Source organism: Sardina pilchardus, chromosome 9 (genome assembly GCF_963854185.1).
Source record: "Sardina pilchardus chromosome 9, fSarPil1.1, whole genome shotgun sequence".
NCBI lineage: Eukaryota > Metazoa > Chordata > Actinopteri > Clupeiformes > Clupeidae > Sardina > Sardina pilchardus.
In genome coordinates, this window is record NC_085002.1 from 27,551,274 (window position 1) to 27,564,878 (window position 13,605).

The 13,605-nt window shown below is 42.6% G+C and overlaps 1 protein-coding gene across 1 annotated transcript; it reads left to right on the top strand.

Moving 5' to 3' along the window:
• The first annotated feature begins 7,620 nt into the window (after positions 1–7,620).
• On the top strand, positions 7,621–9,649 carry nat8l2 (N-acetyltransferase 8-like 2). Its single transcript, XM_062545097.1, has 2 exons — positions 7,621–7,989; positions 8,927–9,649. Coding segments are annotated over exons 1-2 (678 nt in total). The 5' UTR covers positions 7,621–7,988; the 3' UTR covers positions 9,604–9,649.
• Positions 9,650–13,605: the final 3,956 nt, after the last annotated feature.

A 13,605-nucleotide genomic window follows, 5' to 3' on the forward strand; every position in this document is an offset into this window, starting at 1 on the left:
CACAGAAACATAGATTACACAGAAACGACATGCATGCACAAATACACTCAATAAAATCTCTCTCTCTCTTATTGTTCTTCTCTCTCTCTCTCTCTCACACACAGACACACACACACAAACAAATGTATTATACTTGGATCGATAGAAACAGGAAGGCCAGCTTGCAGCAAGACAGCACCTTTGCATGTCATTCAAGGACTTTTCACCGACTCTTAACACAACAAGGGATACTGAAAACTTGGTTTTATTTTCTTGTTTTTGCCAGACATATTTGCATGTGATTAGAGGGATGTGAAGGATGCCATTCGCTTGACTAATACTGTATCTTTACATACATCGAGTTGAAAAAATATGTAATAATACATCAATCCTATGTGTATGAGTGTGATATATCCATTTAATTGCAGGTTTACCTAATCCTCGTACTAAGCCTGTCATCCATGGTTCAGGTTGCAACTAAACTAGAGTGAAGGTCCAAGAAAGTGCTAAATGTGCCATTAAAAATAAATACCAAACGAGCAAACTCCCTGGGATCTCACTTGGCTCTTTAGGAGCACTGCCTGTCCTTGCAGGGCTTTTTATTTTATTTATTTTTTGCTTTTCAAAATCATCATCATGTATATTTCATAAAGTTAACTAGCTACTTGCTATTTCTTTCAAGGTGTATTTTTATATACATCTTTCTTAAATAATACATGGAAGGAGAGCAAAGGCATGTCAAATGTGCCTGACGTTTGCTCATCTAATGACAAACTGTTCATTTGCTCAAGCATGTTAGTACTGTTTGAACTCCTGGAATGTGTCTGCTACTGACTTCCCTTACACTCATTTTACACGCGTATTCATACACTGTATGTTGGCCATTTTCTTTATTACTTATCTTGTTTCTCACCTCAGTGAATGTAGCTTAGAGGAAACTGGAAAGACTTGAAATGTGCATTAAATCATCTAATCCGTTAAGGTGTTCCATTAGCTACATGGGCTACATATTAACTCTTGATTTCGCAAAAGATATAACACGATTACAGATTATGGAAACAATTTATTTGCATATATTCACATTGGTTGAATTTCGGTAAACTTTTCCCTGACAACCTTTTACGAGATTGTACTAGTTGTGTGACTATAAATTCATAGTAAAGAGGCGGTTTAAAGAATAATCTATAAATATCAGTTGTGCTCGCCCATAGACTGCACTAAGTGGACAAACCCTCAGTGACGTCACCCGTAGAGTCTCTGAATAGCGGGCATGAAGCTCCAGATATAAGCTATGGGCACAGGTGCTGTCATGTTTGTTATGCTAGCTGTCATACTGTAAGCTAACAGACTGACAAACAATTGATAAATCATACCCAACACTAGCCTAGAAATCTAGACGCCCCTAGCGGCAGCAAATGTAATTTGGCTGGCGGGGCAGTCTAGGCACGATCCATTGAGCCAGGGAGCTGAGAACCCCCAGCACCAGCGGGCCAATCACAGCGTGTATAGAGTCGGTGGGTGGGCTTAACATAATGGTGATTGATATGCGACTAGAAGTTGCGACGGTAACGCATCCTGTTATTTGAAAACAAGAAGATTATTCGTTTAGCGTTATCCTATTGCGTGGAGAGGGAAGGTTACGCATCCTGCTACTTGAAAACAAGAAGATGATTCGTTTAGCGTTATCCTATTGCGGGGAGGGAATTTGAAAGACAACTGTTTATCCCACCCCTCCGATTGAGCCCTGTCTACGGTGAGTGTCCAGACCCTACATCTTGATCTACGCACTGGCTCGTCAGGCTAACCCAACACTATTGTTTGTTACAATAATTTTATTATTGGAAAGTATAGTGTTATTTCTCACTAACTTTCAAAACATCACAAAATAAAGTTGAACAGATTTACACATCAAATACAGCCAAGTAATGCTATTGCTCTGCCATCGTTATTGCCCTTGCCAAGGAGGTTATGTTTTCATCAGGGTTTGTTTGTTTGTTTATCTGTCTGTTTGTTCGCAAGATAACTCAAAAAGGTATGGATGGATTTCGATTTCATTTTCAGGGAGGGTCTGACATGACCCAAGGAAGAAACAATTACATTTTGGGAGCGATCCGTATCACTGTCTGGATCCAGGAGGCAGTTATGCTTTCGCTTGGCGGAGGTCTGCACTCTCAGAGTTCTTTTCTTGTTTATACTAGTTTAGAACTTTCAGCCCATTCATATTGAATGCAGATTAAATAGAATCTACTATTTTCAACAGCTGTTTGAACCAAATTCCAACAAAACACCAGAGAACAGTCTCACCAATCCCCTGCCCAACCTCCTGCTCCATTTTCCATATTTCTATTCTGTAATTTAGTACAGTAGCCTATGAGTATGGGCATACTGTAGAAGCAGAGCATTAGGTATTGGCAACAGTGCATCCCTAAAATACACACACACACACACACACACACACACATACACACACACACACACACACACACTCTATACAGTTTTGCACTTCACAGATTCATAGGTATCTGCGATGGTGGCGTGTGTGTAGCCTGAGGCTGCCCCAGGATTGAGAGCTAAAGGAAGGGAGTGGTTGGAGATTCATAGCTGAGCTTTGTACTCAAGCCTGTCTGATGTGCACTCTGTCACCCTGTGGGGGAGACGGCCGCACATCTCGGACGACTGCTGGGGACAGGAACGGCTAGATAAGGGCGAGCGCAGGGCCAGATCAGGGCCAGATCAGAGCCAGATCAGAGACAAAACAGGGCCATTTTGAGGCTAAATCAGAGCCACAGTAGGTCTCGGTCTGCTGTAGTTTGGTGCTTGGGGTTGATTAGGGCAAAGGTACCAACTGAGTCCTTGACTGACTCTTACCTCTGTGTGTGTGTGTGTGTGTGTGTGTGTGTGTGTGTGTGTGTGTGTGCGTGTGTGTTTACATCACACTCAGTACCTTCCATCCTTGTCCTTACAGCAACCAATCTCCACTCTGATCGAAGAATGTGAAGGCTGCTGTTGCCATGGAAACGTTGTTGCCACTGAACCAGAGACGAGGGTCTCTCTCTCTCTCTCTCTCTCACACACACACACACACACACTCTTTCTCACTCTCTCTCATCGTGCAAGGCTGCCCTGTCTCCTGGCGACTGCCTGTGCGCTCCTCCAAAACGGCTCCTCACATTCAGTGGAACACGCGGACACACTGGTAATTTAGTTCCTACATGGGGGAGCGAAGATGGAGTGGAGCTCCCCCTGATTGTGACAGAGGCGTAATGGATTAAGATGGGTTTCATAAAGAGAGAGAGAGAGTGAGATAGATGGATGGAGAAGATAAAGTAGGGAGGAATGAGAGAAGAATAAGAGGAATGGAGAGAATAAGAGAGGAGACCAAAGAGAGGAGTGGAGAAGAAAGAGAGAAAGCAGGAGATGAGAGAAGAGAGGAGACAGAAGAGAGGAGTGGAGAAGAAAAGAGAGAAGGCAGGAGATGAGAGAAGAGACGAGAGAAGAGAGGAGAGGAGAAGAGAGGAGAGAAAAAAGAGAGAGGAGAGAGGAGATGAGAAAAGAAAAGAGAAAGGAGAGAGGGGATGAGAAGAGAGGATAGAAGAGAGGAGAGGAGAGGAGAGAGGAGATGAGAGAAGGAAAGAGAGAGGAGAGAGGAGAGAGGAGATGAGAGAAGGAGAGAGAGAGGACAGGACGGCTGAGGAGTGTGAGGAGTGTGGAGGAGCTGGTGTGTGCTGCGACAGCATACAGTATGTCCCACAGTAAGTGCTGTCGGCGTGTGTGCGGGGCTGCGGTGGTGTGTGTGGGGCGGCGGTGGTGTGTGTGTGGGGCTGCGGTGGTCCCTGGGCGGCCCCTTCTCTGTGTGCACTGACAGGTGGGAGACGACATCAAAATGAATCAGTGCGCTCCGTGGACCCCTTTATAATGGAGAGCTATCAGGAGCCGCAACGCTGGCCAATCAACAGGGCCTCCAGAGAGTACCTGCCACACCACACACACACACACACACACACACACACAGTCACATACATACAGTATACACACACACATTCACACTCACACACTCACACACGCACACGTGCAATACTGGATTTCTGAGTCATTCACAGCTCCTGGGCTCCAGTCACAGAAATACAGTACAGCGCTAGATTTTATGCGGTTGAGCTCAAAGACCAGGAAGCTTTTCAGGAATAACAGTAATGGAGTGGAAGAAGCGCTGTGATATTCCCTTTACCAGTTGTAAGAACTACAGGAGCTTCCGTGATACAATATGTTTATTTCATTTGTTGATTTCCCTATGTAAAGATTGTGAGGTACTGAGCTCTGTGATAAATCATATGTAAAATGTTAAAATTATGTAAAAATGAATTACATTGTTACATGTCATGATTTCATATTTTCACAGGTGGAAAGAAACTCCAAATATGCTTAATCTAAAGGAGGTTTTCATCAAGTCCATCATGTCTAGGCCAAAGAGCCTGTAAGAGCTACTGATATAATCCATGCTGTCTCAATAGTGTGCAATTGAAGTATGTTCCCATGAGTCCCCCATAAATATCTGATCACAAACCATTTTCTGAATGGTCATGCAAAAAAAGGTGCTTTTTCAGAGCCACATTTAACATGTAGTCACGGCCCGTGTAGGTCACAGTACAGTCTGTTGGCATTACAATCTTAAGTCCGTCTGTTGCCATTACACTTTAAAATCTGATGTCCTGAATCTAGACTAGAACAGGTCTACAGTAATTTCCTGTGCATTAGCCACATAGTGTATAAGCCGCAGGACAGTGTTTTATGCAAGTTAAAAGACACAAAACCATATTAATACCATATTTAACTGTCTGCCCCTATGTATTAACCTCATAGCTGAAGAAATTTTGCAAAATGAATGTATATGCTGTGACTAATAGTTGGGAAACAACAGTAGAGTATGTCCTGGATCTAGACTAGAACAGGTCTAGAACAGGTCCTGGATCTAGACCTGATGCTCGGTTTGTTACTACTGGGCTGGCATCTAGTGGGCAAGATGAGAGTCAGATCAGTCCCAGAGATACCACCATTCTGGGCACTGACCTCAGTCTCTTATGAGACCGCCTCTTATCACCGTAACATCATTATTTCAGAGTGATTTTTCTCACACAGAGTTTGTTAATAAGATGCATACTAAGTTGCTTGTTTCTGACAGATATAACACGCTTGATTGTGTCTCTCATGTTTGTCATTATGTGTTGGTAAATTGTCATTGACATCCAGGGCTGTAAGGACAAGGAATACACACACATGCATGCACACACACACACACACACACACACACACACACACACACACACACACACACAAACACACACACACACACACACACACACACGCGGTTTCCCTGAAAGGCTCCTCTCCCATAGGGTTGTCTCTGACACTGCAGAACGAAGCTGCAAACTCATGCATCTCTGGCTCTCCCTCCGCAACCCAACCCCTATATTGGCTTTGACCCGACAGACCAACCACAAAGCACAACCATGGCCGATACCAGGAATCATATTACTGCTTAAACACTCTCATCAGTCTGTTATCTGCTGTCCATGCATCAAAATATGATCATCATACGTGTAGATATTCCAAAAATGCAATTCAAAGTGATTTGCTGTTCTAATCAAGAGTCTTCATCTATTGTTTTTAAAGAAAGAACCCCTGAGTATAGAAATATTGTTTCCCTATCTCTGCCATTGTTTGCCTATCTCTGCCATTAAGGACAAAGTTGGATCGTTGCAGATATGTCTTGTTGTCCTAGAGGAGAGACAGAGGTTGCGTGTGTTGTCTGATGCACCTGTAGATGCAGATGTAATAGACCTTCGCGGAATAACAATGTGTCGTTTAGAATTCCAGTCACACAAATAGACTGGCTGTCATGCCCGGCAGGCAGCTAAGACTCCGCTACCAATCTGCAGATCGGACTTATGTACTTAAGTATGTTAGACCACAGGTAGGCTGCTGAGTAACTTGTGAATCCTACCTCTGGCTGCGTCTTCCTTGAGTGTGGTAGCGCCGTCTTGGTGTGATGCGCCCGGCGTGGGTTCATCCCCTTCGAACAGCTGGTTCACTTCGCCCTGCATGTCTGCCGTGCAGCGGTCGCCGTCACTCTTGGAGAAAGCGGTCACCGTGAACCTCTGGCTCATGATGTCGGTGCCTCACGGTGGAGGGGCGGGCGGGTGGGCGGTCGACGCGGCTCCAATCTCCCTGGCGTGGCGCGGTGGAGGAATTCGTCGCGGATGCAGATGTCGGCAGATCCCACCGGGCAGGCACACAGGACTGCCTATTACACGCTAACAAGTCAATCTGAGAGCAGTGAGGGCCAATTCCATCACAAATATACGGAGTGTTTTATTGTCCCTGCCCGCGAGTCCCAGCCGAGACGCGCGCTTATTGTCTGCTGATAGGGGATGTTGAATGAGTGGTGAGCTTTACATCAACCGGTGTCTGGGAACAGCTGCGCATCCGGGTCCTAGAGCCGATGAAAGGTGCTATGGATGAATCAATACCTGGAATTATGTCTTCTTGTTGACTTGACATAGTGACAGAACATTGCAATTTAAGGGATGCCGTCTTTAATTGCGTTTAGTCTACTTATTGGATTTGAAATATCTTGACATAGGAGCTGCCTTGTACCTATATTGAATATTACCATATAGCATTATAAAACAATGTTATTCTCCTGTCAGCTATGTGGAGGCTAACCATCGGCACATTTTGCGTGTAGGCTAGTTTGTTCTGCGTTGCGTCGTTTAGTGGGCTATTAAGGCATAGCCTACGTCAGGCACTGGCCAACCTATTGAAAAAAAAAACATACAATGACAAAGAATTTTCTAAAATTAAAGGAAAACTAGAAGATACATATTGCTACCACCCTGTTTAGTATGGAAGCCCATTTCCTGTAGCCTACTTAGTGGAGAGAGAACACAATCTAAATTCTGAGATAGGCCTACTTAATTGACATTTTAAGTCAGTAGCCTTGGCTATTTTCAGATTAATCAAAAGTTTGAGATAAGAAGATTTGGAAAGCAATCATAAACGTTTGTTTCACTTTCATGGCATATTTTTCTCCATCTTTTCTTTTTTTTACATTTCTATTTCATTTCTGTTTCATATTTCATTAGCCTATTAGCATGCACAATAAACATGGCTTAAAATATGTAAGAAATCCATGTACATGATATCAGGTGCAGTAAACATTCAGAACAAAACAAAACAAAAATACACAAAACTAAATAAACAAAATAAACAAAACATTATAGTACATCAGATTCTGTTACTCCGTTCCAGAGTTGTAGCCTATAGCATTCTTATATTTCATAACTTTCAGGGCTTTGTATATGAAAGGAAATTATTGTGAAACCCACTAAAAGTAGTAAGTTCTAAGTATCTACATTTATGTATGAAAATGTACAATGGATGACAATTACATTGTGTACATGTGCCCCTAGCCTGACTTGGCTTCTGCTCAATTTTCATTACAATATTAGTATGAGGGTTTGGTACGACCAGGCTAGTGTGTCCCATGTGTGGTTCAAATCTGTGGCGGACAACCAGTGCAACACTTGTAGCCAACTAGATGGCGATAGCGCTTTCCTTGTGTCCACGGTAGCCTACGTTAATGCTGGCAGTGAAGAAGAAGAGTCGGAACGTGGATTGTAAACAACGTAACGAACTCTGCTGAAGTGATTTGTTAAACATAACCAGAGTCCAGGGGTTATTTGTGTGCATGTGCCGGTAGTTTTGAACAGAGTAACCTAATGGCATGCACTCCATGACTTATGAAGACGCGTGTGAACTTTGAACACATTAAGTCGTTAAATGTTGCAGACTCATGGTTATTCATCAGATTCTTCGTCAGTTTTCTCTTCTTTCGGTCTTTAAACAAAGAGAGAACGGCACACTTATCGAGTTGCATTTGAATGATCAAGACAACGTTTGAGTAAGCTAGGTCCAATCAAGCAGGAGCAAGGATAAGGGGAAGTTCGAGGAAAAGTAAGTTTTTGCTAAAAAAAAACAAAAGTATATAGTAGCCTACGTTTTAGGATATTGTCACTCATTGGATGACAAGCAAGAATGTGCCATCAAATGTGCTTTCAATTAGCATCATAATGCAAAATGTATCATTTAGCCACTGTAATTGTTTCCCCAAAATAATTGTCTATCAAAGTGGAAATGTATTGTGTCAATTCATGGGTTTCATCAGGTCCCTTGCTTTCCACAGGTGTATTAATCAAGCACCTAGATTATGAATGCAGACTGAATGGCGCTTGATTGATACACCTGTGGAAAGGGACCTGATAAAATCATGAATAAGTAATAATAAGGAATAAGACTTTTTTCACAAAAAAATTAAGTGCAGACTATGGAGCCCATAACAAGAGATGTCACTGCAAGAGTTTTTTAAATCTGGAGAAAATGTGTGCTCTTTTTACTAAATAGCGCCCTCAGTTTCATAAATTGTCTGCACAATTTACTAAAATGACCACACAATTTATTAAAATGAGTGCACTGACTTTTTCATCATAATTGCCATGCCAAATAGATAGAAGACCCCCTTAATTTAGGTCGAAAATGTGGAACATGGACTTTCTCATTGACCTTCTGAATGCCAAACACAGCCAAGTATCAGACCACTTTTCAGTAGCCCTGAATTATGTTCTCCTTTGCCCACACACAAAAGATATTCACTTTGTGCCAAAGAGCATGAGTAAACCAAGAAATAATCAACTGTATGGTTTGAAATAACTCGAACTGATTAACCACTGAACGGATTAACGCCTACATTGATTAACACCTAAATAATTGCCGATTCATGTTGAATAGTTTACAACTAATCGATTAATTGTCACAGTCCTATCAGAAAATCTGATATCACTGAAACAGATTTTGCGAGTGTTTTGCAGTATCCTTAACAGTTATTTTCCTGCAGTGCACCTGGTGATCAGACGTTTCCGGCCTAGCGATGGAGATGCCATCAGAGCTCTGTTTCGTGACGGGATTGAGGAGCACATCACCCCCACCTTCACCCACGCTATGACGCGGCCCCTCTACGTGGGCCTCACCCTGCTGCTGTGTGTGGGGGGATACCTGCTGGGGGGCTGGGTCCTCGCCGCCTGCGCTGCTGGGGCCTGGGTGGCGCTGGTGTATTACTGCAGCTACGAGCTGTACGCGGGATACGTCAAGGCCAGGCTCCGCACAGACATGCAAGACATCCAGCGGAGCTACCTCAGCGATCCCGACAACAGCTTCTTCGTGGCGGAGGCCGAGGTGGACGGGCGGGCCGAGTGCATGGGCATGGTGGCGGTGGCGGGCAAAACGGACCCGGGTAGCGGACAGCGCTACGGCGAGCTGTTCCGAATGATCGTGTCGTCGGCGTGTCGTCGCGTGGGCCTCGGACGCCGGCTGGCCCAGACCGCCATCGACTTCTGCAAGGAGCACGGCTGCTCCAAGGTTGTCCTGGAAACCAGCTCCACGCAGAGGGCTGCTGTGGCGCTGTACGAGAAGATGGGCTTCACACTCACACACACTCACACCACCACAGAGTCACCGCAGTGGGTCACCTGGCTCACCAGGGTCATTATCCTGAGGATGGAGAAGCCCCTGTAACCTCCTGACCAGCGAGCAGTGAACACTAGCCTTCCTCCGTGACTGGACACTATTTAGCTTTCCTCCATGACTGGACTAGCTAGTTCAAAGGAAATCCTCTAAACTGTGTGTTCTAATGTAGATGTCTTTGATAGCATAGATAGACCATCATTTCCCAACCTTGGGGTCGGGACCCCCATGTGGGATCGCCTCAAATTCAAATAGAGTCGGCTGAGATACTGGGTATCTTAATATGACCAGTACATTACATAACAACATACATTATAAATAAAAAGATATAAAAAACTTTATGAAACGAATATGGGCCCTCCATTACAATCTACGTAAAAGCGAACTTTACAACCCGCATGAGATCTTTGATCGATGTAATCATACTTGAAAATCAAAGTAGCCTACTGCTCTCAACTGGGTGTTACAGCAGAGCTGAGATGTGTGTTCTCATAACATGTTGTGAATGATTGGGGTCGGCAATGTTTTGTGTTTTGTGTAGACATCTAAATAGGGTTTAAATTACGATTCAGCTTACCGCAGTGAGCACCTCACAAGGTGCGCGTTTACCTTTATCAATCAAAATAGGGTCACTTGCCAAAAAAGGTTGGGAACCAATGGCATTGTAGTCAGTAGCCTGGACTATTTGGTGAAAGACATTTTATAGTGGCCTTCTGCTGTAGCCTGATTGTTCCTCCTTCTTTGCCAGATGTTACTGTAGATGTCCTTGTGCCTAGTACTTAGAGTACTCAGTACTTAGAATTGTACCACATTGTATTAATCTATAGTATAGTAGTAGAATCCTAGCCTGGTTCCGCCCTCCTACGTACTTCCGCTCAATCATCATTTCCCTTCAGTACATTGTCTGCGGTATATTCGCGGGTTTTCTGAAGACAAAAATGTGCAGGTCCAATCAGAGAACAGAGGGAGTAGCTGAGAACGATGACATTCAGGTTGTGCGCTAGTTTGAGCATGTCACAACCAATACAAACGTTAGCGATTGGTTATGGCAGATCTGAGTGGCTCTGGGTAGATCCAATAGTTTTAAAGGGACACTTCACCGATTAGCATTAAGCTTTGTATCTTTAGAAAACCAGTCATGTTTTTGAATGGCCGTGCATCATTCCCTCAGTTTGCCTTGAGATGGGAGAAATACGATTTCAATGAAACCCATGAATAGGACTTCTGCTTTCAATGATGTAAAATGATGATTTTTACATCGTTGAAAGCAAAAAGTCCAACATTGAAATCCGTATTTCTCCCATCTCAAGGGAAACTGAGGGAATGATGCACGACCATTCAAAAACATGACTGGTTTTCTAAAGATACAAAGCTTAATGTTAATCAGTGAAGTGTCCTTTTATACATCAACAGAGCTCCCGCATTCAAGGACGTTCGTGTTTGGCAATGGAAAGTGGCCAGACTCTCTGTACATTATGAGTTTGGTAGGACCAGGCTAGTAGAATCCCTCCCTGTGGTAAGAATTTGTCATCCTGAAATATTATCAACAGGAGGATAATGAGTGGCCCACATTTGGACCAGCACCAGCAGAATTCCTCCCTATTGTAAGAATGTGCCATCATGCGGTGTTCTAGGTCGCCGTGAAGAAGTAGCCCATACCTCCAGAAATGGTCCTCCTGACATTTTGAGAATGTCATGTTGCAGGCAGTTGACATTTGGACATACTTCCTCATGTAGTTAATTATTCTAGGCAGAAATGGCTTGCTTGACAAGTCCTTGTTGAAGAAAGAGTTTGAAGGTGCCTTACCATGAAAAATCATCCTACTGTATGCCATGAAGAGACAGATCGTGAAACACCTTGGAAGATGTGAAAGAAAATGCTGTCTATTCTAACACCTTTTCCTGTGTTGAGCAATGAAGAATATTGTAGATGTGCAAATGACATCCAGACCTACTTACTTAACACATTTATGAAAGAATCAATGTGCATTTTAATTTCTTAAAGGAACAACAACTTTCATCAGGGCTTCAGATTAAGAAATTCAATTTAAGAGACATGACATAATCTAAACCTTTTGTGAGCCTGACTCTAGTATAGACAAAGCCAATGCCACTAGTATATGCCTACCTCATTCTTTATGCTATTTTTGTTTATTTGTAAGGTGTCATGTCCAATGCTGCTCGGCATATACAGTAGGGTATATTTAGATGTTCTGTAACTGGGGCCATCTCCGCAGGTCCAGGGTCGCAGGTGTTTTTTGTAGGACTGCCTCAGGGAAGTTTACATCAGCACAGAATCATACCAATATTGGGCATAACCGAATGATATGTCAGAAAGGAAACAATGATATTAGGTAAGATTAATAGTCTGAAGTTTGCCTGCAAAAAGGAACCAAAGCTGCCATCTTTGCCCATATATGGAGATCCGGGTGTTAACTGAAGCTAACTACCTATGGAAATTTGCATTATAAGTTAGCTCTGCAAAGATCAAAGTGTGCCGTCTTTACCTACCGAAAATCACAGTATCCACTCGAAGGCAGAGGACAAAACTGTGTAGCGCAAAACGTCTGCATTTCCAATTGCTTCGTTCCTCCGAGAGTTTAACAGGTGAGATAATTCAAGATCCCCATGTTATTTTCCCATAGAAAAAATCTGAAGATACCGGATCTCCTTATTTGGGCAAAGATGCTAGCTTTTTTGTAGGCGAACTTCAGAGGTATATTGTCAGTCACAAATTGGCTGCTCATATTAAATCACTGTTTTTTTCTCTACACAGAGTTTGATGCTGTGATATGGCACTGTATGAATAAAACTGAACTGAAATTAAAAATAACATTCATTAACACATCATTACAGTTTTTCTCAATCACTTTAATGCTTAAGTCAGCTCTGACATCATGTTTTTAAAGCAGTTAGCACACAGGTCTAAACAGAAGCACTTTGGCCAAAATGGCAAATGCAAAATACTAACACTTTCAAAACATTTTAAAAATGCAGCAAAAGCAAATCTTGCCTTCAATCAGCACATCTTGAAGTCAAACCACTCTGTGATTTTAATCAGTCATTACACACTGGACAGGAAAATGGAAAACATGGTCTCATACAGTATGAGGAGTGTCAGCCTTCCTTTTTGCTATGTATGTGCCATAGTGGTAGCCTGGCAAGCCAAACTATAGATTTCTAGGCTACCATAGTGGCATCAAACTGTAAAAATACTAAACATATTGAATAAAATGAGTTTCTACCAAGATGTAACTGTCATTGCCGTCATGTAAGAGCAACACTAAGCATTTAGACAAGACAAACTCGTTGAACCACAACTTGTCTTTTCTCACTGAAATAGACGTACAGCAAACACCTGGACTTGCCGGCTTTTGTACTGTTTTCCTTCACCAAATAGGCAATACAGTACTTCATCTAAACGTGCCTTGCCAATGGCAATAAAGAACAGACATGATATATTTTATGGATGAGATATCATGTCTGTTGTAGATATGGATAATGAATGATTACTGGATTACAGAATTGTGCAAAGGAGATCCACATATTGATATTACAATATTTTGCAAGCAATATCTTTGGGGCCTCTTCTTATAAGCCAGTTTCTCAGACATTTCTTGAATCATCAGTAATGTTTGCGCAACAGTTATTGCATTTCTGAAAACTATGAGTGTTTTGAGACATAAATAATTAGTTGATGTCTCAAAACTCTGCATTTATGACAATGACAAGTCCTGAGACTGTTGTACGAACAAGATAGTCAAACTGACTGAGCTTTATCATGTTGGCAATATGACTAGCATCTCCATAAAGGCAGCATTTAATGTCTGTGTGGCATACTGTAGCTATTTAAAAACTAGAGTTACACATTATTGTGTGTGTGTGTGTGTGTGTGTGTGTGTGTGTGTGTGTGTCAAGAGACTGGACATATTATAATGTTCATGCTGCAATTTGTTTACAGACGTTGTTGTAGTGTAAATAGAAAAAGGTTTTTACTCCATTGTGACGATGAAAAATGGAAGAGCTGTGCAACACTGTAAGATACAGTTGTAT